We start from the raw sequence: 27,676 nt of genomic DNA on the forward strand, positions 1-27,676 counted from the left end.
ATGGACAGATCATGGAAACAGAAACTGAACAAGGAAACAGTAAAACTAGCAGAGAATATGAACCAACTGGAATTAAAAGATATCTACAGAACTTATCATCCTAAAACAAAAGAATACACCTTCTTCTCAGCACCTCATGGCACCTTGTCCAAAACTGACCATATAATCAGTCACAAAACAAGCCTCAATAGATATGAGATGATTGAAAAACTCCGATGCATCCTATCAGATCACCATGGTATAAGGCTGGTCTTAAATAACAACAAAGACAACAAAAAGCCTATGTACACATGGAAACTAAACAATTCCCTATTACAAGATAGCAGGATCAAAGAAAAATAAAGAAAGAAATTAAAGATTTTCTACAATTTAATGAAATTAAAAACACGACATTCCCAAACCTATGGGATGCAATGAAAGCAGTACTGAGAGGAAACTCATAGCTCTGAGTGCTTCCAAAAAGAAACTGGAGAAAGCATACACTAGCAACTTGAAAGCACAGTTGAGAGATCTAGCACAAAAAGAAATATATACACCCAAGAGGAATAAATGCCATGAAATAATCAAACTCAGAGCAGAAATTAAACAAATACAAACAAAAAAACCTTTCAAAGAACCAACAATACCAAGAGCTGGTTCTTTGAGAAAATTAACAAAATTGAAAAACCCTTAGTCAGACTAACTAGAAGGCAAAGAGAGAGTATTTAAATTAACAAAATCAAAGGAAAGTGGAGACATAACAACTGAAACTTAGGGAATTCAAGAAATCATCAGATACTACTACAAAAAGCTATATGGAAAAAACCTGGAAAATCTGGAGGAAATTGATGAATTCCTCGATACCAGATACTAAAGTTAAACCAGGACCAGGTAAACCATCTAAATAATATTATAAGACCTAAAGAAATAGAAGCAGTCAACAAAAGCCTCCCAAACAAAAAAAGCCCAAGTTTAAATGGGTTTAGTGCAGAAATTTTATCAGACATTTATTATCGACCTAATACCAACACTCTACAAACTATTCCATGAAATAGAATGAGATGGAACACTACCTAACTCATTTTTTGAGGCCACAAGGACACTCAATCCTTAACCACACAAAGACCCTAAAAGGAAAGAGAAAATCAGACCAATCTCACTTACGAACATTGAGGCAAAAATACTCAACAAAATCCTTGCACCCTGAATCCAAGAACACATAGAAACGATCATTCACCAATATCAAGTAGGCTTCATCCCTGGAATGCAGGGATGGTTTAATATATGGAAATCCATAAATGTAATACAACATATAAACAAACTCAAAGAAAAAAAACCACATGATCATCTCAATAAATGCTGAGAAAGCATTTGACAAAATTCAACACCTCAACATGTTAATAGTCTTACGAAGAACAGGAATTCAAGGGCCATACCTAAGCATAATTAAAGCAACATTCAGCAAATGAATAGCCAGCATCAAACATAATGGTGAGAAACTTGAAGCAATCCCACTAATATCAGGGAATAAACAAGGCTACCCACTCACACTATTGAATAGTAGGGACCTATTCAACATAGTACTGGAAGTCATGTCCAGAGCAATTAGACAGGAAAAAAAATGAAAGGGATACAAATTGGAAAGGAAAAAGTAAAAACATCACTGTTTGCAAATAACATGATAGTGTACTTAAGTGACCCCAAAAATTCCAAGAGAACTTCTACAGCAGAAATCAAGTTAAGCAAAGTATCTGGATATAAAATTAACTCAAACAAATCAGTAGCCTTCCTCTACTCAAAGGACAAACATATGGAGAAAGAAATTAGGAAAAAGATACCCTTCACAATAGTCAGAAGCTGTATGAAATACCTTGTGTGACTCTAGCTAAGCAAGTAGAGGACCTGTATGACAAGAACTTCAGACATATGAAGAAGGAAATGGAAGAAGATCTCAGAAAATGGAAAGATCTCCCATGCTCATGGATTTGAAGGATCAACATTGTAAAAAGGGCCATCTTACCCAAAGCAATCTACAGATTCAATACAATCCCCATTAAAATTCCAACTCCATTCTTCATAGAGTTGGAAAGTGCAATGTGCAATTTCATCTGGAATAACAAAAGACCTAGAAGAGCAAAATCCATCCTCACCAAGAAAAAAAATGTCTGTGGGAGTCACTATCTCTGACCTCAAGCTATATTACAAGACAATTGTGCTAAAAACTGCATGGTACTGGTACAGAGATAGGCACATGGATCAACAGAATAAAATAGAAGATCCAGAAATGAGCCCTTACATATATGGTCACTTGATTTTTGACAAAGGAGCTGTAAATATTCAGTGGAATAAGGACAGCCTTGCTAACAAATGGTGTTGGTCCAACTTGCACTCGGACACAGAAGAATGAAAATAGACCCTTTCTAATCTCCTTGTACAAAGCTCAAGTGCAAGTGGGTCAAAGATCTCTACATTAAACCAGGTACACTGAAACTATTAGAAGAGAAAGTATGGAAAACCTTAGAATACATAGACACAGGAGAAAATTTCCTGAAAAGAACATCAGTGGTTTGTGCTCTAAGGTCAAATATTGACAAATGGGACTTAATGATATTGCAAAGTTTATGCAAGGCTAAGGACACTGTCAAGAAAACAAAATGGCAACCAGAGTGAAAAAAGATCTTTACCAACCCCACATCAGATAGAGGTCTAATATCCAAGGTATACAAAGAACTCAAGAAGCTAGACACCAGAGAAACAACCCTATTTTTTAAAAAAGGGGGTACAGAGCTAAACAATAATTTCTCAATTTTAGAAAATCGAAAGGTTATGTAGCATCTAAAAAAGTTCTTGACATTATTAGCCATCAGGGGAATGCAAATCAAAACAACCTTGATATTCCACCTCACACCAGTCAGAATGGCTAAGATCAAAAATTCAGATGACAGCAGATGCTGTTGAGGATGCAGAGAAAAAGGAACACTTTTCCACTGTTGGTGGGGTTGTAAACTGGCACTACCACTCTGGAAATCAGTCTGGCAATTTCTCAGAAAATTGAACATAGTCCTACCTGAAGTCCCAGTTATTCCACTTCTGGGCATATATATACCCTAGAGAAGCTCCAACATACAACAAAGACACAAGCACCACAATGTCCATAGCAGCCCTATTTATAATAGCCAGAAGCTGGAAAGAACCCAGATGTCCTTCAGTAGATGAATGGATACAAAAAATTGTGGTACATTTGCACAATGGAGTACTACTCAGCTATCAGAAACAATGACTTTATGAAATTCCTAAGAAAATGGATGCATCTAGAGAATATCCTGAATGACATAACCCAGTCCCAAAAGAACAGACATAATATGCAGCCACTGATAATTGGATACTAACCCCAGAAAGCTCTGAACACCCCAGAAACAACTCACAGACTATGTAAAGTTCAAGAAAAAAATGAGGAAAAAATAAAAATCCATTATGCTTAATCTTTACACACCAAGAATACTTTGCCTAATTCCAGGTTACATCTTATTTTACATGTACTTTATGCTCATTGTAACTAGTAATATCTTAATGCACACTATCAAACCTTTAAAAAAAGCCAAGTACTAACAAAAATTTATTTGTATACTTTTATGCAAAAAAGCTTAAGATCTGTACATTTATCTTTGTTTTTCAATATAAAGTTGTTCAATTAAAAAATAAATATGATAAAAGGTATGGTCAAAAAAAAAGGTGTGTGTTAATGTTAACGGGATACATGATTGGACAGTGGAGAGGTAGGCGTGGAAAAGGCTGGGGAAACAGATGAGGAGGAGAGAAAGGGAAATTTCAGGCAGGATCAAGATGGAGCTCGAGAAGAAGGATCTAGATCCAGGTAGTGTTAATTGGCAATAGGTAGATATGAATAATTTTAAGGGTTGCTATGGGTCATATAGGAGTGCAGTTTGTATCTTTGCTCATTGGATATAAGCTTATTGTGTAGATGGTTCGTGGATTGAGAATTTAGTATATAAACTTGCTTGATAAACTACCAGGCTTTGGAGTCATGTTTGAGCCGGGTGATGGAGGAAAAGAAAATGCTAGGGAGTCATATCCACCTGGGAGAGAAGCAACAGGGTGGGTGAAATGAACCGCCTGGGAAGGGGACTGCATTAAGAAGGCAGCTTGCAGACTGTGTGACAGAGTCCATGCACTCAGCTCCGCACTAGAGCATGTTGTCCGCAGAGTGAGACTGCAGGGACCAATAAAAGGTTAAGTCGTCCTTTTAATATTTACTGGGACAAATTGGGAGCACACAATTCCAAAGGAAGAGGAATTTATCAACGTCATAGTGGAGTGCATGGCAGTAGGCAAGAAGGCATGACACTAGAGCAGTATCCGAGAGCTCATATCTCATCCACAAAGAGGGGACAGAAAAGAGTGCACAGGAATGGCAGCCAGCTTCTGAACCATTAGTGACACATCTCCCCACGGGCCAAACCTCCTAATCCTTTCCAAATAGTAACCTCCTGGGGACCAGGTATCATTCAAACCACCATACTTCGCTGCCAAATTTTAACTTCTAAAGGTTTTTATTTCTTTTACACAAATTCAGTACTAAAATTGCCTCCATGAAGTAGCAAAATGAAAAACACTTTCACACTGAATTCTAAAAAGCTACATATTCTGTTAAGGACTGCATGAAATAGAGTAAGTTAACTCTTGATTATTTCCAGAAAACTTGCAGATCAATGTCCACAGGTGATCATTGGGCTGTGCACTGACAAACTTTCTCAAAAAGTAGATCTTTAACAGGTTCAGTTACAGAAAGTCAATCATTAGACTCTTGGTGACTCTAAAGCAGTCAGCTCCCTACCTAACACCTACTTAGAAAAGGGACCCATTACGAACAGCTTGTGATGAACTTTATTTCGTGTGTCTTAATTAAAAAAAAAAAATAGAAACCTTGATATAATCATCTTGCTTCCAATTAGAGAGAAAGACTCGACTAGATGGCCTTTCAGGACCTTATAATTCAAATTGGCAGCCTGGGGAGGTTCCAGATTCTTCAACTAATTTTTGTATTGATTTGCCATGTCTTGGTGACTCCTCACACTCTTTTGGAGAACTTCACTGCAGCTATTCCTAGTCATCGCTGCTGGGTCCCCATCCTTGACAATAACAATATTTCTGATAATAACAGTAGGACCCTGAGCCAAGATGACCTCCTGAGGATCTCCATTCCAATGGACTCCAACCTGAGGCCAGAGAAATGTCTTCGCTTTATCCAACCACAGTGGCATCTCCTTCATCTGAATGGCACCTTCTCCACTGTAACAGATCCAGACACAGAGCCCTGTGTGAATGGCTGGGTGTATGACCAAAGCACCTTCCTCTCCACCATAGTGACCAAGGTCAGTCAATTCCTTTCCCCATCAAGACTTTATGCTGAGACTTTACCAATAGCCTAAATGGAACACATATTTTGAGAATGGCTGTTTTTTAGCCAGTGTAGTTATATCCCATATCTTAATTAATTTTTCAAAAAATACTAGATAAAATAAGATATGAATTTATTCTCATGTTTTTTTAATTATAGGGATGACCATTATTTAGGAAGCAATTTTTGTGCCAAGTCAGTTTAAGCAAATAATTCGTTTGCAGTCTCATAAAATATATGACTAGAATGTGGTTAATGGTTACCACACTTCCCCAAGTGTTAAAAGCCCTAGGTTCCTTCACCAATATTGACACAAAACATAGAAAAATAAGGTCAGTGCCCAGTCTCCATGCCTAAAGTAGCCATGACAGGTTGTTCTCTGACACACAAGATTCTTCAGTGGTCTCAAATTGCTGCATAATATGGCCATATTTCAGGATGCCTTTTTTGGTTTGAGGCATGTGGTTTGGGTTGGGTTTCTTAAAGACATGATTTCTATGTGTGGCCCTGGATATTCTAGAATTCTCTGTATAACAGGCTGACCTCAAACTCAGAAATCTACCTGCCTCTGCCTCCCAAATTCTAGGATTAAAAGCACGTACTACCACCTCCTGGCCATTCAAGAACTTTTTAGTACAGATTAAAAATCACTAATATAACTTACAGAATTATAGGAAGATTTTTGGAAACTGGTTTGTTTAAGCTGAGACTGGATGGTAGAAATCCGATGATGATGAAACTAGGAAGGAAGCTGGGGGCTGGTACAGTGGAACTGCAAGCTCATGTTGAAGAGTTGAACAAATTTCACTGACAGGCTGCCATGCTGATTTTCTTCTCTTCCAGTGGGACCTGGTGTGTGGATCTCAGGCACTGAACTCAGTGACTAAATTTATACACATGACTGGTATCTTTATAGGGCATATTGTGGGTGGCCATTTATCAGACAGGTGAGTGTGCCCTAAAGCTCTCTCTATATATGAGGACTTTTAATTATCTAAATTGTTTATTCATTAAGAAGTAGTCTTTGCAGATTGCATTCCTGTAATTGTACTTTTGAGCTTAGAGATCACTGAACACAAATAGAAATGTTAGGTATTAAAGTCCATGTACTGTGTTTTACATTTTTAAACTGTGCTGTGGACACAGACATATCTATGCAAGATGTGGTTTCGAGAAGTGAAACAGGATGATATAGAAAGATAAGGAGAGTTCTCATTGGAATGAGGAAAATGTGTTTTACCATATAAAATTCACAGTGTTTGAATACTTTAGTGAAATATTTAGTATGAAACATTATCACTCTTGATCTGGAACACTAGGCCCTATGGTTATCAAAAATTGCCCTAAGGAGTCAAGGTGACAAGAGAATAGAAGCAATTTTAATTGCTCAAGCATAACAGTGGGGTGTCCTTGGATACTTGTGACATACAGGCCAAGGTGCAAAGGCTGTGCTAGGAAGCCATGCCTGTTTTTATTCTTTCTTCTGCCAAGGTAGTTTTTTTTTTTATTGAAATGATTTTTTAATTGAACAACTTTATTTTAAAAAACAAAGATAAGTGTACAGATTTTAAAGGCAATTTTGCATAACAGTATATGATTATGTTTTTGTCAGTACTTGATTTATTTAAAGGTTTGATAGTATGCATTGAAATCTTACTAATTACAATGAGGATAAATGTAAAACAAGATGTAACCAAAAAATAGTCAAAGTTTTCTTGGTGTGTAAAGATTAAGCATAATGGATTTTCATTTTCCTTTTTTTTTGCCATTGTTTTATTGAATTTCATAAAGTCTGTGAGTTATTTCTGGGGTGTTCAGAGCTTTCTAGGGTTAGTATTCAATTATCAGTGACTGCAAATTATGTCTGTCCTTTTGTGACTGGATTATATCACAAGGATGATGTTCTCTAGATGCATCCATTTTCTTAAGAATTTCATGAACTCATTGATTCTGATAGCTGAGTAGTACTCCATTATGTAAAGATACCACAATTTTTGTATCCATTCATCTACTGAAAGACATCAGGGTTCTTTCCAGCTTCTGGCTATTATAAACAGGGCTGCTGTAAACACTGTGGTGCAGGTGTATTTGTTGTATGTTGGAGCTTCTCTGCCCAAAAGTAGAATAACTGGGTCTTCAGGTAGTACTATGTCTAATTTTCTGAGAAACAGCCAGATTAAATTACAGAGTGGTTGTACCAGTTTACAACCCCACCAACAGTGGAGAAGTGTTCCTCTTTCTCTGCAACCTCGCCAGCATCTGTTGTCATCTGAGTTTTGGATCTTGGCCAATCTGACTGGTGTGAGGTGGAATCTCAGGGTTGTTTTGATTTGCATTTCCCTGATGGCTAAGGATGTCGAGCACTTCCTCAGATATTTCTCAGCCATTCAATATTCCTCAACTGAGAACATTTTGTTTAGCTCTGTACCCCATTTTTAAATAGGGTTATTTGATTCTCTGGTGTCTAGCTTTTTGAGTTCTTCGCATACCTTAGATATTAGGCCTCTATCTGATGTAGTGTTGGTAAAGATCTTTTTCCATTCTGTTGGCTGCCGTTTTGTTTTCTTGACAATGTCCTTAGCCTTACAGAAACTTTGCAATCTCATTAAGTCCCATTTGTTAATCTTTGACCTTAGAGCTTGAGCCATTGGTGTTTTGTTCAGAAAATTTTCTCCTGTGCTTATATGTTCTAAAGTTTTCCCTACTTTCTCATCTAATAGTTTCAGTGTATCTGGTTTAATGTGGAGATCTTTGATCCACTTACACTTGACCTTTGTACAAGGAGATAAGAAAGGGTCTATTTTCATTCTTTTGCATGCTGAGTGCCAGTTGGACCAGCACCATTTGTTGAATAGGCTGTCCTTTTTCCATTGAATGTTTACAGATCCTTTGTCAAAAATCAGGTGACCATATACATGAGGGCTTATTTCTGGATGTTCTATTCTATTCCATTGATCCACGTGCCTATTTATGTACTAGTACCATGCAGTTTTCAGCACAATTGCCTTGTAATATAGCTTGAGGTCAGGGATAGTGATTCCAGCAGATGTTTTCTTGTTGTTGAGAATGGATTTTGCTATTCTAGGTCTTTTGTTCTTCCATATGAAATTGCACATTGCTCTTTCCAACTCTATGAAGAATTGGGTAGGAATTTTGATGGGAATTGCTTTGAATCTGTAGATTGCTTTTGGTAAGATGGCCATTTTTATAATGTTGATCCTTCCAATCCATGAACATGGGAGATCTTTCCATTTTCTGAGATCTTCCTCAATTTCCTTCTTTAGAGGTTTGAAGTTCTTGTCATACAGGTCCTTCACTTGCTTAGAGTCAAACCATGGTATTTCATATTGTTTGTGACTATTGTGAAGGGTATCTTTTCCATAATTTCTTTCTCCACATATTTGTCCATTGAGTAGAGGAAGGCTGCTGATTTGTGTGAGTTAATTTTATATCCAGCCACTTTGCTGAACTTGATTATCAGCTGTAGAAATACTTTGATGGAATTTTTGGGGTCTATCTATCTAGATAACTATCATGTTATCTGCAAATAGTGATGTTTTTACTTCTTCCTCTCCATTTTCTATCCCTTTAATTTCCTTTTTCTGTCTAATTGCTCCAGGCAGGATATTCAGTACTATGTTGAATAGGTAGGGGGAGAGTGGGCAGCCTTGTCTAGTCCCTGATTTTAGTGGGATTGCTTCAACTTTCTCAGCATTAAGTTTGATGTTGGCTATTGGTTTGCTGTATATTGCTTTTATTATGTTTAGGTATGGGCCTTGGATTCCCATTCTTTCCAAGACTTTTTACATGAAGGGGTGTTGAATTTTGTCAAATGCTTTCTCAGCATCTAGTGAGATGACCATGGGTTTTTTTCTTTGAATTTGTTTATATGGTGGATTACATTGATGGATTTCCCTATATTAAACCATCTCTGCATTCCAGGGAGGAAGCTACCTGATCATGGTGAAAGATCATTTTAATGTGTTCTTGGATTTGGTTTGCAAGGATTTTGTTGAATATTTTTGCACCAATGTTCAAAAGTGAGATTGGTCTGAAGTTCTCTTTCCTTGTAGGATCTTTTTGTGGTTTAGGAACAAGGGTTCTTGTGGCCCTGGAAAATTGCATAGGTAGTGTTCCATCTGATTCTATTTTGTGGACTAGTTTGGAGAGTATTGGTATTAGGTCATCAATAAGTGTCTTATGAAATTCTGCACTGAACCCATCTGGACATGGGCTTATTTAGGTTGGGAGGCTTTTGATGACTGCTTCTATTTATTTAGCTGTTATAAGATTATTTAGGAGTTCCTGAAGTTTTAAAGACTGGTGAGTAGGAGATGTGGGCAGCAAGGGAGCAGCGAGATCTCTGCAGAGTGTGCATGGAAAGCGCACACGCCGCCCTGCCTGATCCAGAAACCAGGGACACAGCATTGGAACCTCTGTTTCCACCGGCAATGTTTGGGCTCAGAAAAGGGCTCGGCTCATCTGCCATCCATACCAGCAGTTCCTAAAGTTTTAAAGACTGGTGAGTAGGAGATCTGGGAAGCCACGGAGCAGAGAGATTTCTGTGGAGTGCGCATGGAAAGCATGCCCCCACTCTGCCTGATCCAGGGACCAGAGACACAGCATTGGAACCTCTGTTTTAACCCGGCGAATTTGGGGTGCAGAACAGGGCTTGGCCCATCTGACACCTGGACCAGTGGAGATCCAGGAACACAGACCAGATACAAGGGAAAGGCAAGAACATATCACTGACAACAAGATGGCAAGAGGAAAGTGAAAGAGTATATCCCAAGGAAACCAAGACAACCTGGCAACACCAGAACCCAGCTCTCCCATAACAGCAAACACTGGAATGCCAAACACTCCAGGAAACAAAGATGCAGACCTGAAATCATACCTCAAGCTGCTGATAGAGATACTTAAACAAAAATGGGAGGAAAAGAAAAAAGAATCAGAAGCTTTTAAAGTAGAAACAAGAAAAACACTCAAAGAACTTAAAGAACTAGAGGAAAACAAAACCAAAGACATGAAGGAATGGAAGAGGGAATTTAAAAAGGAAATTGACACAATAAAGAAAACACTAAAAGAGATAACCCTAGAGGTAGAACACCTAAAAAAGAAATCAGGAGTCACAGGAGCAAGCATTTCCAATAGACTACAAGAGATGGAAGAGAGAATCTCGGAGGCAGAAGACAACATTGTAAACATAGAAAAAACATTCAGAAAGATGCAAAAAACAAAAAGCTCCTAACGCAAAATGCCCAGGAAATCCAGGACACAATGAGAAGACCTAACCTAAGGATAATAGGAATAGAAGAGGGATAAGAATATCAACTAAGAGGCACAGGAAATATATTCAACAAAATTGTAGAAGAAAACTTCCCTACCATTAAGAATGAGATGACCACGAGCATAAAAGAAGCCTTCAGAACTCCAAATAAGGTTGGACCAGAAAAGAAATACCTCCTGACACATAATAGTCAAAACACCAAGTGCCCAAAGCAAAGAAAGAATACTAAAAGCAGTAAGGGAAAAATGTTAGGTAACATATAAAGGCAGGCCAATCAGAATCACACCCGATTTCTCAACAGAGACTATGAAAGCTAGAAGAGCCTAGACAGACATCATGCACAACCTAAGAGAGCACAAGTGCCAGCCCAAGCTGGTATACCCAGCAAAACTATCAATCACCATAGATGGAGAGATGAAGATATTTCAAGACAAATCAAAATTTACACAATATCTGACCACAAACCCAACACTACAACGAATTATAGGTGGAAAACCCAATACAATGAGGGGAAATACATCCTAAAAAAACAAGAAAACTCCTAAGCAAGAAAACCAAAAGAAGAAAAAGACACAGACACAACTCAACCCACAGGAGCAATAATAGTAGGAAACAGAAAAAACTATTCCTTGATATCTATTAACATAAATGGACTCAACTCCCCAATAAAGAGATATAGGATTTCAGACTAGATACATAAACAAAATCCAGCCTTTTGCTGCATACAGGAAACTTTATCTCAGAGACAAAGACAGACACTATCTCAGTAAAAGGTTGGGAAAAAAACTTTCAAGCAAACAGCCCCAGAAGCAAGCTGGAGTGGCTAATCTAATATCAAGTGAAGTAAATTTCCAACCAAAAGATATCAAAAAAGATAAGGAAGGACAAATTTTACTCATTACCAGAAAAATCTCTCAGGAGGAACTCTCAATCATTAACATATATGCTCCAAATAAAAAAGCACCCACATTCATAAAAGAAACCCTACTAAAGCTCAAAAAATACATTAGACCCCACACAATAATAGTGGGAGACTTTAATACCCCACTCTATCCAATGGACAGATCATGGAAACAGAAACTGAACAAGGACACTGTAAAAGTAGCAGAGACTTTGAACCAACTGATATTAATAGATATCTACAGAACATATAATCCTAAAATAAAAGAATACACCTTTTTCTCATCACCCCATGGCACCCTCTCGAAAATTGACTACATAATTGGACACAGAACGAGCCTCAATCGATATAAGAAGATTGAAATACTCCAATGCATCCTCTCAGATCATCATGGTCTACGGCTGGTCTTTCACAACAACAAAGACAACAAAAAGCCCACATACACATGAAAACTAGACAAGGCTCTGTTAAACGATAGCAGGGTCAAAGAAAAAATAAAGAAAGAAATTAAGGATTTTCTAGAATTCAATGAAAACGAAAACACAACATACCCAAACCTATGGGATACAATGAAAGCAGTACTGAGATGAAAACTCATAGCCCTAAGTGCTTCCAAAAAGAAACTGGAAAGAGCATACATCAACAACTTGACAGCACAGCTAAAAGCCCTAGAACAAAAGGAAGCATATACACCCAAGAAGAGTAGACAGCAAGAAATAATCAAAATTAGGGCAGAAATAGACCAAATAGAAACAAAAGGAACCATTGAAAAAATCAACAAAACCAAGAGCTGGTTCTTTGAAAAATCAACAAAATTGATAAACCCCTAGCCAGACTAACTAGAGGGCAAAGAGAGAGTATACAAATTAACAAAATCAGAAAGGAAAGTGGAGAAATAACAACTGAAACTGAGGAAATTCAAGAAATCATCAGATCCTACTACAAAAACCTGTACTCCACAAAGTTGGAAAATCTGGAGGAAATGGACGAATTCCTAGACAAATACAAGTTCCTAAAGTTAAACCAGGACCAAGTAAACCATCGAAATAATCCCATAACACCTAAAGAAATAGAAGAAGTCATCAAAGGCCTCCCAACCAAAAAAAGCCCAGGTCCAGACAGGTTCAGTGCAGAATTTTATCAGACATTTATTGTGGACATAACACCAATACTTTCCAACCCATTCCACAAGATAGAATCAGATGGAATACTACCTAACTCATTTTTTGAAGCTACAATAACCCTGGTGCCTAAACCACAAAAAGACCCTACAAGGAAAGAGAACTTCAGACCAATCTCATTTATAAACATTGATGCAAAAATACTCAACAAATCCTTGCAAACCGAATCCAAGAACACATCAAAATGATCATCCACCATGACGAAGTAGGCTTCATCCCTGGGATGCATGGATGGTTCAATATAAGGAAATCCATCAATGTAATCCACCACATAAACAAACTCTAAGAACAAAATCACATGGTCATATAACTAGATGCTGAGAAAGCATTTGACAAAATTCAACACCCCTTCATGTTAAAAGCCCTGGAAAGAACAGGAACCCAAGGTCCATACCTAAACATAATAAAAAAATATATGGCAAACAAACAGCCTACATCAAACTTAACAGTGCAAAACTTGAAGCAGTCCCAGTAAAATCAGGGACTCGAAAAGGCTGCCCACTCTCCCCCTATCTATTCAACATAGTACTGGAAGTCCTGGCTGGAGAAATTAGACAGCAAAAAGAGATAAAAGGGATACAAATCAGAAAGAAAGAGGTAAAAACATCACTCTTTGCAGATGACATGATAGTGTATTTAAGTGACCCAAAAAATTCCATCAGAGTATTTCTACAGCTGATAATCAAGTTCAGCAAAGTGGCTGGATACAAAATTAACTCAAACAAATCAGAGGCCTTCCTATACTCAAAAGACAAACATGTGGAGAAAGAAATTAGGGAAAAGGTGCCCTTCACAATCGTCACAAAAACTATAAAATACCTTGGTGTGACTCTAACTAAGCAAGTGAAGGACCTGTATGACAAGAACTTCAAACCTCTAAAGAAGGAAATTAAGAAAGATCTCAGAAAATGGAAAGATCTCCCATGCTCATGGATTGGAAGGATCTACATTTTAAAAATGGCCATCCTACCAAAAGCAATCTACAGATTCAATGAAATCCCCATCAAAATTCCAACCCAATTCTTCATTGAGTTGGAAAGATCAATGTGCAATTTCATATGGAAGAACAAAAGACCTAGAATAGCAAAATCCATCCTCAACAACAAGAAAACATCTGCTGGAATCACTATCCCTGACCTCAAGCTATATTACAAGGCAATTGTGCTGAAAACTGCATGGTACTAGTACATAAATAGGCACGTGGATCAATGGAATAGAATAGAACATCCAGAAATGAGCCCTCATGTATATGGTCACCTGATTTTTGACAAAGGATCCGTAAACATTCAATGGAAAAAGGACAGCCTATTCAACAAATGGTGCTGGTCCAACTGGCACTCAGCATGCAAAAGAATGAAAATAGACCCTTTCTTATCTCCTTGTACAAAGGTCAAGTGTAAGTGGATCAAAGATCTCCACATTAAACCAGATACACTGAAACTATTAGATGAGAAAGTAGGGAAAACTTTAGAACATATAAGCACAGGAGAAAATTTTCTGAACAAAACACCAATGGCTCAAGCTCTAAGGTCAAAGATTAACAAATGGGACTTAATGAGATTGCAAAGTTTCTGTAAGGCTAAGGACATTGTCAAGAAAACAAAACGGCAGCCAACAGAATGGGAAAAGATCTTTACCAACACCACATCAGATAGAGGCCTAATATTTAAGGTATGCAAAGAACTCAAAAAGCTAGACACCAGAGAATCAAATAACCCTATTTAAAAATGGGGTACAGAGCTAAACAAAATGTTCTCAGTTGATGAATATCGAATGGCTGAGAAATATCTGAAGAAGTGCTCGACATCCTTAGCCATCAGGGAAATGCAAATCAAAACAACACTGAGATTCCACCTCACACCAGTCAGATTGGCCAAGATCCAAAACTCAAATGACAACAGATTCTGGCGAGGTTGCGGAGAAAGAGGAACACTTCTCCACTGTTGGTGGGGTTGCAAACTAATACAACCACTCTGGAAATCAGTCTGGCGATACCTCAGAAAATTGGACATAATAAACCTGAAGACCCAGCTATTCCACTTCTGGGCATATACCCCAGAGACACTTTAATACACAACAAAGATATATGCACCACAATGTTCATAGCGGCTCTATTTATAATAGCCAGAAGCTGGAAAGAACCCAGATGTCCTTCAGAAGATGAATGGATACAAAAATTGTGGTACATTTACACAATGGAATACTACTCAGCTACCAGAAACAATGACTTGACCAAATTCTTAAGAAATGGCTGCACCTAGAGAATATCATTCTGAGTGAGATAACCCAGTCACAAAAGAACAGACATAATATGCAGTCACTGATAGTGGGATGCTAACCCCAGAGGCTCGCACTGCCCCAGAAACAACTCACAGACTGTATGAAGTCCAAGAAATAAAGAAAACAAAACAAAATAAAACAAAAAAATCTTTACACAACAAGAAAACTTTGACTATTTCCATGTTACATTTTGTTCTACATGTACTTTATGCTCATTGTAACTATTAAGTTTTCAATGCATACTATCAAACCTTTAAAAAATCAAATACTGACTAAAAAATATATTCATATAGTTTTATGTAAAAATTATTTTAAAATCTGAAAAAAAGAACTGACAAAATTGTATTGTATTATTTTACGCAAAAAAATGCTTAAAATCTGTACATTTATTTTGTTTTGTAAAATAAAGTTGTTAAAAAAAAAGAAAGAAACCACAGTAAAAATCAAAATACTCATGAGAGGTATATTGCTGGGTATAATAATCAGACTGGAAGATTTCATTGCACCTTCATGCCTTCCTCTGGTGTCCCTGTGTACTTCAGATCAGAAATCACATCTGGGAAAGGAAGAGCTGGTGATGAGAAAGTAAGAAAAAAAGCTTGGATCTTCCTCAAGGTTTTCCAACCTGGGTGGTTACAGATTTCTAACAATTAATGACTGAAGGTCACGTGGCTCATACCTCACACTAGAGCCTCCCTCAACCTTGAAAACAGGTGTGTTTTGTTTTTTGTTTTTATTATTGTGTGATCTTCATCAGAAATGGCACTAGAGGCTAAAGGTTTGGGTTGTTCTGTTTTGGTTTGTTTGATTAATTGATTGATTTATTGATTGATTCTAGAAGTTCAGTTTAAGTTTGTTGGTGAGAAATAACACCTAAGAGTTCATGTGTTTGAATATGTGGTCTCCAGTCGGCATTGCTATCTTAGGAGGTTGTGGAACGTCGAGGACGGCACCCTATAGAGGAAGTCTATCACTGGGGTTGGGCTTTGAGAGTTTATAGCCTTGCCTCACTTTCAGTTCATACTCTTTGGTTTCTGTAAAAGGTTGAGCTTTGATCTCTAAGCTTCCTGTTCTAACCACTATGCCTATCTCCGTGCAACCATAAACGTAATAAACTCTTCTTTTTGTAACTTGCTTTGGGATCACAGTATTTTACCACAGCAAAAGAAAACTAACGAATGGTAAATAACTCAAATATCAAATCTGTAGGAACAAAAGCAAGCTGCTTTCTAGTTGTAACCAGCACAATCCTGCTCACACAATAAACCAGTTTCTCTTGATGAGTGCGCTGACTACTCTGTTAATTTGACACAAGCTAGAGTTATCCAAAAGGAGTGAACCTCAGTTGAGAAAATGTCTCCATAGGATCCAAATCTAAGGCATTTTCTCAATTAGTGATTGATGAGGGAGGGCCCAGCCCATGGTTGGTGGTGCTATTCCTAGTCTGGTGGTCTTGGGTTTTATAAGAAAGCAGGCTAAGCAAGTGATGGGGAGTAAGCAAGTAAGCAGCACCCACCCATAGTCTCTGCATCAGCTCCTGCCTCCAGGTTCCAGTCCTGTTTGAGTTTCTGTCCTGAAGTCCATGATGATGAACAGTGATAATGTAAGTGTAATTTGAATAAACCATTTCCTTCCCTTAAAAAAAGGATATTGTCAAGAAAACAAAATGGCAGCCAACAGAATGGGAAAAGATCTTTACTAACTCCACATCAGATAGAGGACTAATATCCAAGGTATACAAAGAACTCAAAAAACTAGACACCAGAGAATCAAACAACTCTATTAAAAAATGGGGTACAGAGCTAAACAAAACATTCTCAATTGAGGAATATCGAATGGCTGAGAAACACCTGAGGAAGTGCTCAACATACTTAGCCATCAGGGAAATGCAAATCAAAACAACCCTGAGATTCCACCTCACACCAGTCAGATTGGCCAAGATCCAAAACTCAGATGACAACAGATGCTGGTGAGGTTGCAGAGAAAGAGGAACACTTCTCCACTGATGGTGGGGTTGTAAACTGATACAACCACTCTGGAAATCAGTCTGGCGATACCTCAGAAAATTGGACATAGTACTACCTGAAGACCCAGCTATTCCACGTCTGGGCATATACCCCAGAGACACTTTAATACACAACAAAGATACATGCACCACAATGTTCATAGCAACTCTATTTATAATAGCCAGAAGCTGGAAAGAACCCAGATGTCCTTCAGTAGATGAATGGATACAAAAATTGTGGTACATTTACACAATGGAATACTACTCAGCCACCAGAAAAAATGACTTAACCAAATTTTTAAGAAAATGGCTGCATCTAGAGAATATCATCCTGAGTGAGATAACCCAGTCACAAAAGAACAGACATAATATGCAGTCACTGATAGTGGGATGCTAAACCCCAGAGGCTCGCACTGCCCCAGAAATAACTCACAGACTGTGTGAAGTCCAAGAAAAAAAGAAAACAAAACAAAACAACAACAAAAAAAAGTTTTGCTCAATCCTTACCCACCAAGAACACATTGACAAATTCCGGGTTACACCCTGTATTACATGTATGTTTGCTCATTGTTAAAAAAAAAAAATCTTTACCCACCAGAAAGCTTTGGCTATTTCCAGGTTATATCTTGTTTTACATGTACTTTATGATCATTGTAACTTGTAAGATCTTAATCACACTATCTAACCTTTAAAAAAATAAAAGAACCAAGTACTGACAAAAATGTATTGTATACTTTTATGCAAAAAAATGCTTAAAATATGTACATTAATCTTTGTTTTTTCAAATAAAGTTGTAAAAAAAAATAAGATTATTTAGATGGTTTTCCTGGTCATGGTTTAACTTTAGTATCTAGTATCTGTCTCGAAATTCATCCATTTCCTCCAGATTTTCCAGCTTTTTTGAGTATAGTCTTTCATAGTAGGATCTGATGATTTCTTGAATTTTCTCAGTTTCACTTGTTATGTCTCCATTTTCCTTTTGATTTTGTTAATTTGGATACTCTCTCTTTTCCCTATAGTTAGTCTGACTAAGGGTTTATCAATCTTGTTAATTTTCTCAAAGAACCAGCTCTTGGTTTTGTTGATTCTTTTAATGGTTCTTTTTCTTTCTATTTGGTCAATTTCTGCTCTGAGTTTGATTATTTTTTGCCGTCTACTCCTCTTGGGTGTATCAGCTTCCTTTTGTTCTGAAGCTTTCAACTGTGCTGTCAAGTTGATAGTGTATGCTCTCTCCAGTTTCTTTTTGGAAGCACTCAGAGCTATGAGTTTTCCTCTCAGTTCTACTGTCATTGCATCCCATAGGTTTGGATATGTTGTGTTTTCATTTTCATTAAATCCAAAAAAAACCCCTAATTTCTTTATTTATTTATTCTTTGACCATGCTATCATTTAATAGAGCAGTGTTTAGTGTGATATGGGATTTTTGTTGTCTTCGTTGTTATTAAAAACCAGCTTTAGACCATGGTGATCTGATAGGATGCATGGGAGTATTTCAATCTTCTTATATCTAGTAAGGCTTGTTTTGTGACTGATTATATGACCAGTTTTGGAGAAGCTACCTTGAGGTGCTGAGAAGGTGTATTCTTGTGTTTTAGGATAAAATATTCTGTAGATGTCTATTAATTTCAATTGGCTCATAACCTCTTCTTGTTTCACTGTGTCCTTGTTCAGTTTCTGTTGCCATGATCTCTCCATTGATGAAAATGGAGTGTTGATGTCTCCCACTATTATTGTGTGGCGGCAATGAATTTTTTCAGCTTTAGTAGGGTTTCTTATATGAATATGGGTGATCTCATATTTGGAGCATATATGTTAAGAATTCAGATTTCCCTCTGACAAATGTTTTCTGTAATGAATAAAAAGTATTCTTCCTTATCTTTTGATAACTTTTGGTTGAAAATCTACTTCATTTGATATTAGAATGGCTACTCTAGCTTGCTTCTTGTGGCCGTTTGCATGGAAGATTTTTTTCCCAGGCTTCTACTTTGAGGTAAGTGTCTGTCTTTGTCTCTGAGATAAGTTTCCTGTATCCAGCAAAATACTGGATTCTGTTTATGTATCCATTCTGATAGTTTATGTCTTTTTATTGGGTATTGACTCCACTTATGTTAACAAATATTAAGGAATAGTGGTTGCTGTTTCCTGCTATTTTTGCCTTTTTTACTGAACAACTTAATTTTAAAAAACAAAGATAAATTTACATATTTTAAGCATTTTAGCATAAAAGTATATGAACACATTTTTAAAGGTTTGATAGTGTGCATTAAGTTCTTACTAGTTACAATTAGCATAAAGTACACGTAAAACAAGATGTAACCTGAAATTAGTCAAAGTTTTCTTGGTATGTAAAGATTAAGCATAAGGGTTTTTTTCTCTCTCTCTCTTTTTTTTTTTCTTGAACTTCATATAGTCTGTTAATTGTTTCTGGGGTGTTCAGAGCTTTCTGGGGTTAGTATCCAGTTATCAGTGACTGCATATTATGTCTGTTCTTTTGTAACTGGGTTATCTCACTCAGGATGCTATTCTGTAGATGCATCCATTTTCTTAGGAATTTTATAAAGTCATTGTTTCTGATAGCTAAGTAGTACTCCATTATGTAAATATACTACAATTTTTGTATCCATTCATCTACTGAAGGACATCTGGGTTCTTTCCAGCTTCTGGCTATTATAAATAGGGTTGCTATGAACATTTTGGTGCATGTGTCTTTGTTGTATGTTGGAGCTTCTCTGGGGTATATATATGCCCAGAAGTAGAATAACTGGGTCTTCAGGTAGTACTATGTCCAATTTTCTAAGGAATTGCCAGACTGATTTCCAGAGTGGTTATACCAATTTACAACCCCACCAACAGTGGAGAAGTGTTCTTCTTTCTCCCCATTCTCAACAGCATCTGCTGTCATCTGAATTTTTGATCTTAGCCATTCTGACTGGTGTGAGATGGAATCTTAGGGTTGTTTTGATTTGCATTTCCCTGATGGCTAATGATGTCAAGCACTTACTTAGATGCTTCTCAACCATTCAATATTTATTGTGCCTCTTAGTTGTTATTCTTCTCCCTCTTCTATTTCCATTATCCTTAGGTGTGGTCTTTTCATTGTGTCCTGGATCTCCTGGATATTTTTGGGTTGGGAGCTTTTTGGCTTTTGTGTCTTTTCTGGATATTTTGTCTATGTTTTTCACGTTGTCCTTGGCCCCTGAGATTGTCTCTTCCATCTCTTGTAGTCTGTTGGTAATGCTTGCATCTGTGACTACTTGTTTCTTTTTAGGGTTGTCTCTTTTAGTGTTTTCTTTATTATTTCCATTTCCATTTTAAATTCCTTCTTCAATTCCTTCATCTCTTTGGTCCTGTTTTCCTCTAGTTCTTTGATTTCTTTGAGTGTTTTTCTTGTTTCCTCTTTAAAAGCTTCTATTTCTTTATGTTTTTCCTCCCATTCTTGTTTAAGGATCTCTATCAACATCTTGAGGTATGATTTTGGGTCTGAGTCTTCTTTTTCTGAAGTGTTTGGCATTCCGCTGTTTGCTGTGATGGGATAGCTGGGTTCTGGTGTTGCCTGGTTGTCTTGGTTTCCACTGAGTAAGTTCTTTTGCTTTCCTCTTGCCATCTTGCTGTCTGTGATTATACGTGGTCTTGTTGTCAGTGCTTGTTTCCGGTCTCTCCCTTGTACCTGGCCTATGTCCCTGTATCTCTGCTCTTCCTGGTGGCAGACAGCCTGAGCATTTGTTCCACATGCAAGGGCGCTCTGGTTGTAAACCCAGTCCCTACAGCAGAGTTCCTACTCCCCTGAACCAATCAGGGGTGGGGCACGCTTTCTGTGTGCTTGCCCCAGACCTCTCTGTGCCTCTGCTACTCTCTGGGCAGTCTCACCAGGCCTGTGTCCCTGGATCTCTTGAAAAGAATATTTATACTCTATATTTTGATCATTTCACCCTCCCCTAATTTCTCCTAGATCTTCCTCAACTCTCTGCATATCCATATTTATGTTGTTTTTCTTTAAACAAACAAGAATAAAAAAGAAATACAAACAAAACTCATAAAACACACAAAAAAAATAAACAAGAAAAAGAACAATAAGACCAAAAAAAAAATGCTGAAGCAAAGCAAAATAAAACCAAAAGTTGGGTTTTTTTTTTTTCTTTTTCTTTTTTAAATATCATTGAGTTCATGTGTTAGCCAACTATGCGTAGGCATAGAACCAACCCTGAAGTGTGGTTAATATACTCAATGAGACTCCATTGAAGAAAACCTATTTTTCCTTTGCCAGTGGGTATAAATTGTATTTATCAGCTTGATTAAGGGGAGGGGCCTGTTTCTACTTGCTCCACTTGCTTTTCTTTCTTTTTTTACTTATTTTTTAAACGACTTTATTTTGCAATACAAAGATAAATGTACAGATTTTAAACATTTTTTGCTTAAAATTATATATTTTTGTCAGTACTGTTTTTTCAGACATTAAAATAAATTTTACATAAAACCATGTGAATATATTTTTTAGTCAGTACTTGATTTTTTTCAAGGGCATGACAGTATGCATTGAAAACCTACTAGTTGCAATAAGCGTAAAGTACATGCAAAACAAAACGCAGCATGGAAATAGTCAAAGTCTTCTTGTTTTGTGAATATATGTATATTTTTTGTTTTCTTTATTTCTTGGACTTCATACAGTCTGTGAGTTGTTTCTGGGGGAGTGCAAGCCTCTGGGGTTAGCATCCCACTATCAGTGACTGCATATTATGTCTGTTCTTTTGTGACTGGTTTATCTCACTCAGGATGATCTTCTCTAGATGCAGCCTTTTTCTTAAGAATTTGGTTAAGTCATTGTTTCTGGTGGCTGAGTAGTATTCCATTGTGTATATGTACCACAATTTTTGTATCCATTAGTCTTCTGAAGGACATCTGGGTTCCTTCCAGCTTCTGGCTATATAAATAGAGCCGCTAAGAACATTGTGGTGCATATATCTTTGTTGTGTATTAAAGTGTCTGTGGGGTATATGCTCAGAAGTGGAATAGCTGGGTCTTCAGGCTTATTATGTCCAATTTTCTGAGGTATCGCCAGACAGATTTCCAGAGTGGTTGTATTAGCTTGCAACCCCACCAACAGTGGAGAAGTGTTCCTCTTTCTCCGCAGCCTCGCCAGCATCTGCTGTCATCTGAGTTTTGGATATTGCCAATCTGACTGGTGTGAGATGGAATCTTAGGGTTGTTTTAATTTGCATTTCCCTGATGGCTAAGGATGTCGAGCACTTCCTCAGATGTTTCTCGGCCATTCGGTGTTCCTCAACTGAAAATGATTTGTTTAGCTCTGTACCCCATTTTTTAATAGGGTTATTTGATTCTCTGGTGTCTAGCTTTTTGAGTTCCTTGTACACCTTGGATATTAGGCCTCTATCTGATGTGGTGTTGGTAAAGATCTTTTCCCATTCTGTTGGTTGCCGTTTTGTTTTCTTGACGATGTCCTTAGCCTTACAGAAACTTTGCAATCTCATTAAGTCCCATTTGTTAATCTTTGACCTTAGAGCTTGAGCCATTGGTGTTTTGTTCAGGAAATTTTCTCCTGAGCCTATGTGTTCTAAGGTTTTCCCTACTTTCTCATCTAATAGTTTCAGTGTATCTGGTTTAATGTGGAGATCTTTAATCCACTTACACTTGAGCTTTGTACAAGGAGATAAGAACGGGTCTATTTTCATTCTTTTGCATGCTGAGTGCCAGTTGGACCAGCACCATTTGTTGAATAGGCTGTCCTTTTTCCATTGAATGTTTACGGCTCCTTTGTCAAAAATCAGGTGACCATATACATGAGGGCTCATTTCTGGATCTTCTATTCTATTCCATTGATCCACATGCCTATTTCTGTACCAGTACCATGCAGTTTTCAGCACAAATGCCTTGTAATATAGCTTGAGGTCAGGGATAGTGATTCCCGCAGATGTTTTTTTGTTGTTGAGGATGGATTTCGCTATTCTAGGTCTTTTGTTCTTCCATATGAAATTGCACATTGATCTTTCCAATTCCATGAAGAACTGGGTTGGAATTTTGATGGGGATTGCATTGAATCTGTAGATTGCTTTCCGTAGGATGGCCATTTTTAAGATGTTGACCTTTCCAATCCATGAGCATGGGAGATCTTTTCATTTTCTGAGATCCTCCTCAATTTCTTTCTTTAGAGGTTTGAAGTTCTTGTCATACAGGTCCTTCACTTGCTTAGTTAGAGTCACACCAAGGTATTTCATAGTTTTTGTAACGATTGTGAAGGGTACCTTTTCCCTAATTTCTTTTTCCACATGTTTGTCCTTTGAGTATAGGAAGGCTACTGATTTGTTTGAGTTAATTTTGTATCCAGCCACTTTGCTGAACTTGTTTATCAGCTGTAGGAGTTCTCTGGTGGAATTTTTGGGGTCATTCAAGTACACTATCATGTCATCGGCAAAGAGTGATGTTTTTATCTCTTCCTTTCCGATTTGTATTTCCTTGATCTCCTTTTGCTGTCTAATTGCTCCAGCCAGGACTTCCAGTACTATGTTGAATAGGTAGGGGTAGAGTGGGCAGCCTTGTCGAGTCCTTGATTTTAGTGGGATTGCTTCAAGTTTCTCACCATTAAGTTTGATGTTGGCTGTTGGTTTGCTGTATATTGCTTTTATTGTGTTTAGATATGGGCCTTGGATTCCTGTTTTTTCCAGGACTTTTAACATGAAGGGGTGTTAGATTTTGTCGAATGCTTTCTCACCGTTTAGTGAGATGACCATGTGATTTTGGTCTTTAAGTTTGTTTATATGGTGGATTACATTGATAAATTTTTTTATGTTAAACCATCCCTGCATCCCAGGGATGAAGCCTACTTGGTCATGATGAATGATCGTTTTGATGTGTTCTTGGATTCAGTTTGCAAGGATTTTGTTGAGTATTTTTGCATCAATGTTCATAAGTGAGATTAGTCTGAAGTTCTCTTTCCTTGTAGGGTCTTTGTGTGGCTTAGGTACGAGGGTTATTGTAGCCTCAAAAAAATGAGTTGGGTAATATTCCATCTGATTCAATCTTTTGGAATAGTTTGGCGAATATTGGTGTTATATCCCCAATAAATGTCTGATAAAATTCTGCACTGAACCCGTCTGGACCTGGGCTTTTTTTGGTTGGGAGGCTTTTGATGACTTCTTCTATTCCTTTAGGTGTTATAGGGTTATATAGATGGTTTACTTGGTCCTGGTTAAACTTTGGGACCTTGTATCTGTCTAGGAATTCGTCCATTTCCTCCAGATTTTCCAATTTTGTGGAGTATAAGTTTTTGTAGTAGGATCTGATGATTTCTTGAATTTCCTTAGTTTCAGTTGTTATGTCACCACTTTCCTTTCTGATTTTGTTAATTTGGATACTCTCTCTTTGCCCTTTAGTTAGTCTGGCTAGGGGTTTATCAATCTTTTTGATTTTCTCAAAGAAACAACTCTTTGTTTTGTTGATTTTTTCAATGGTTCTTTTTGTTTCTATTTGGTCTATTTCTGCCCTAATTTTGATTATTTCTGGCTGTCTATTCTTTTGGGGTATATCTGCTTCCTTTTGTTCTAGGGCTTTTAGCTGTGCTGTCAGGTTGCTGATGTGAGCTCTCTCCAGTTTTTTTTTTTTTTTTTTTGGAAGCACTTAGGGCTATTAGTTTTCCTCTCAATACTGCTTTCATTGCATCCCATAGGTTTGGGTATGTTGTATTATCATTTTCGTTGAATTCTAGAAAGTCCTTAATTTCTTTCTTTATTTCTTCTTTGACCCTGCTATCCTTTAACAGAGCGTTGTTTAGTTTCCATGTGTATGTGTGCATTTTGTTGTCTTTGTTGTTGTTAAAGACCAGCCGTAGACCATGGTGATCTGAGAGGATGCATGGGAGTATTTCAATCTTCTTATATCGATGAAGGCTCGTTCTGTGTCCAATTATGTGGTCAATTTTCGAGAAGGTGCCATGGGGTGGTGAGAAGAAGGTGTATTCTTTTACTTTAGGATAGTATGTTCTATATATATCTATTAATTCTAGTTGGTTCAAAGTCTCTGCTAGTTTTGCAGTGTCCTTGTTCAGTTTCTGTTTCCCTTATCTGTCCATTGGTGAGAGTGGGGTATTAAAGTCTCCCACTATTATTGTGTGGGGTGAAATGTATTTTTTGAGCTTTAGTAGAGTTTCTTTTATGAATGTGGGTGATTTTTTATTTGGAGCATATATGTTAAGGATTGAGAGTTCCTCCTGACAGATTTCCCCGGTAATGAGTAAAAAGTGTCCTTCTTTATCTTTTTTGATAACTTTTGGTTGGAAATTTACTTTATTCGATATTAGAATAGCCACTGCAGCTTTCTTCTTAAAGCTGTTTGCTTGGAAGTTTTTTTCCCACCCTTTTACTCTGAGATAGTGTCTGTCTCTGTCTCTGAGATGAGTTTCCTGTATGCAGCAAAAGGCTGGATTTTGTTTATGTATCCAGTCTGATAGTCTATGTCTCTTTATTGGGGAGTTGAGACCATTTATGTTAATAGATATCAAGGAATAATTGTTTCTGTTTCCTGCCATTTTTGCTTTTTTGGGTTGAGTTGTGTCTGTGTTTTTTTCTTCTTTTAGTTTTCTTGTTTAGGAGTTTTCTTGTTTTTACTAGGCTGTATTTTCCCTCCTTGTATTGGGTTTTCCACCTATAATTTGTTTTAGTGCTGGGTTTGTGGTCAGATATTGTGTGAATTTTGATTTGTCTTGAAATATCTTTGTCTCTCCATCGATGGTGATTGATAGTTTTGCTGGGTATAGCAGCTTGGGCTGGCACTTGTGCTCTCTTAAGGAGTGCATGATGTCTGTCCAGGCTCTTCTAGCTTTCATAGTCTCTGTTGAGAAATCGGGTGTGAGTCTGATTGGCCTGCCTTTTATGTTACCTGACCTTTTTCCCTTACTGCTTTTAGTATTCTTTCTTTACTTTTGGCACTTGATGTTTTTACTATTATGTGTCGGGAGGTATTTCTTTTCTGGTCCAACCTATTTGGAGTTCTGAAGGCTTCTTTTATGCTCGTGGTCATCTCATTCTTGAGGGTAGGGAAGTTTTCTTCTATGATTTTGTTGAAGATATTTACTGTGCCTCTTAGTTGATACTCTTCTCCCTCTTCTATTCCTATTATCCTTAGGTTCTGTCTTCTCATTGTGTCTTGTATTTCCTGGACATTTTGGGTTAGGAGCCTTTTGTTTTTTGCATCTTCTCTGGCTGTTTTGTCTATGTTTGCAATGTTGTCTTCTGCCCCCGAGATTCTGTCCTCGATCTCTTGTAATCTGTTGGAAATGCTTGCTTCTGTGACTCCTGATTTCTATTTTTGGTGTTCTGACTCTAGGGTTATCTCTTTTAGCGTTTTCTTTATTGTGTCAATTTCTGTTTTAATTTCCCTCTTTTATTCCTTTATTTCTTTGGTTCTGTTTTCCTCTCGTTCGTTGAGTTCTTTGAGTGTTTTTCTTGTTTCTTCTTTAAAAGCTTCTGAATCTTTTTGCTTTTCCTCCCTTTCTTGTTTAAGTAACTCTATCAGCATCTTGAGTCATGATTTCAGGTCTGTGTCTTCTTTTTCTGGAGTGTTTGGAATTCCGATGTTTGCTATTATCGGAGAGCTGGGTTCTGGTGTTGCTAGATTGTCTTGGTTTCCTTGGGATATACCCTTTCTCTTTCCTCTTGCCATTTTGTTGTCAGTGATATGTTCTTGCCTTTCCCTTGTATCTGGTCTGTGTCCCAGGTACACTTTCCGTGTGCACTCTGCAGAGATCTCTCTACTCCCCGGCAGCCCAGGTTCTGGGTGGCAGCTGGGCCAGGCTCTGCTCTGTGTCCTGAAGTCGCCTCCGGGTGGAAACAGACGTTTCTAAGATCTGTTCCTGGTCACAGATGCTCAGCCTCTCCGAGCCACCTTTCCAGCTGGTAGGTGGCCAGGCCCCGCTCTGCGTCCTGAAGTCGTCTCCGGGTGGGAACAGAAGTTCCTAAGATCTTTTCCCGGTCACTGGATAGGGGAGGACAGGGCAGGTCAGGGCAGGGGGTGCCCTTTCCGTGTGCACTCCACAGAGATCCCTCTGCTCCCCAGCAGCCTAGGTCTCCCACTCACCAGTTGCTCAGCCTTTATGAGCCGCCTTTCCGGCTGGCAGTTGGGCCAGGCTCTGCTCTGTGTCCTGAAGTCGTCTCCGGGTGGGAACAGAAGTTCCTAAGATCTGTTCCCGGTCACTGGATCGGGGAGGACAGGGCAGGTCAGGGCAGGGGGTGCCCTTTCCATGTGCACTCCACAGAGATCCCTCTGCTCCCCAGCAGCCTAGGTCTCCCACTCACCAGTTACTCAGCCTGTACGAGCCGAGCCGCCTTTCCGGCTGGCAGTTGGGCCAGGCTCCGCTCTGAGTCCTGAAGTCGTCTCCGGGTGGGAACAGAAGTTCCTAAGATCTGTTCCCGGTCACAGTTGCTCAGCCTGTACGAGCTGCCTTTCCGGCTGGCAGTTGGGCCAGGCTCCGCTCTGTGTCCTGAAGTCGTCCTCCACTTGCTTTTCTTAGTACTTGAACCTTATCTGGCTTGAATTTATGAATGTTGTACATACTGCCACAGTCTCTGTGAGTTTATATGAACATCAATTCTCTTGTATCTGGAAAACAGTTTCC

General features: G+C 38.1%; 1 protein-coding gene across 1 annotated transcript in view; it reads left to right on the forward strand.

Annotated features, from left to right (window-relative positions):
• Positions 1 to 4,970: 4,970 nt before the first annotated feature.
• The window catches only part of LOC308417588 (solute carrier family 22 member 19), a gene marked incomplete at both ends in the record, with an annotated part of 66,592 nt that continues 43,886 nt past the window's right edge, over positions 4,971 to 27,676 (forward strand). The window contains 2 exons of the mRNA XM_080912954.1: positions 4,971 to 5,372; positions 6,242 to 6,345. Coding sequence (XP_080769080.1) covers positions 4,971 to 5,372; positions 6,242 to 6,345 — 506 coding nt within the window. The remainder of the gene's footprint in view (positions 5,373 to 6,241; positions 6,346 to 27,676) is intronic.

This window comes from Micromys minutus (assembly GCF_963924665.1).
Source record: "Micromys minutus genome assembly, chromosome: 2".
Taxonomy (NCBI): domain Eukaryota; kingdom Metazoa; phylum Chordata; class Mammalia; order Rodentia; family Muridae; genus Micromys; species Micromys minutus.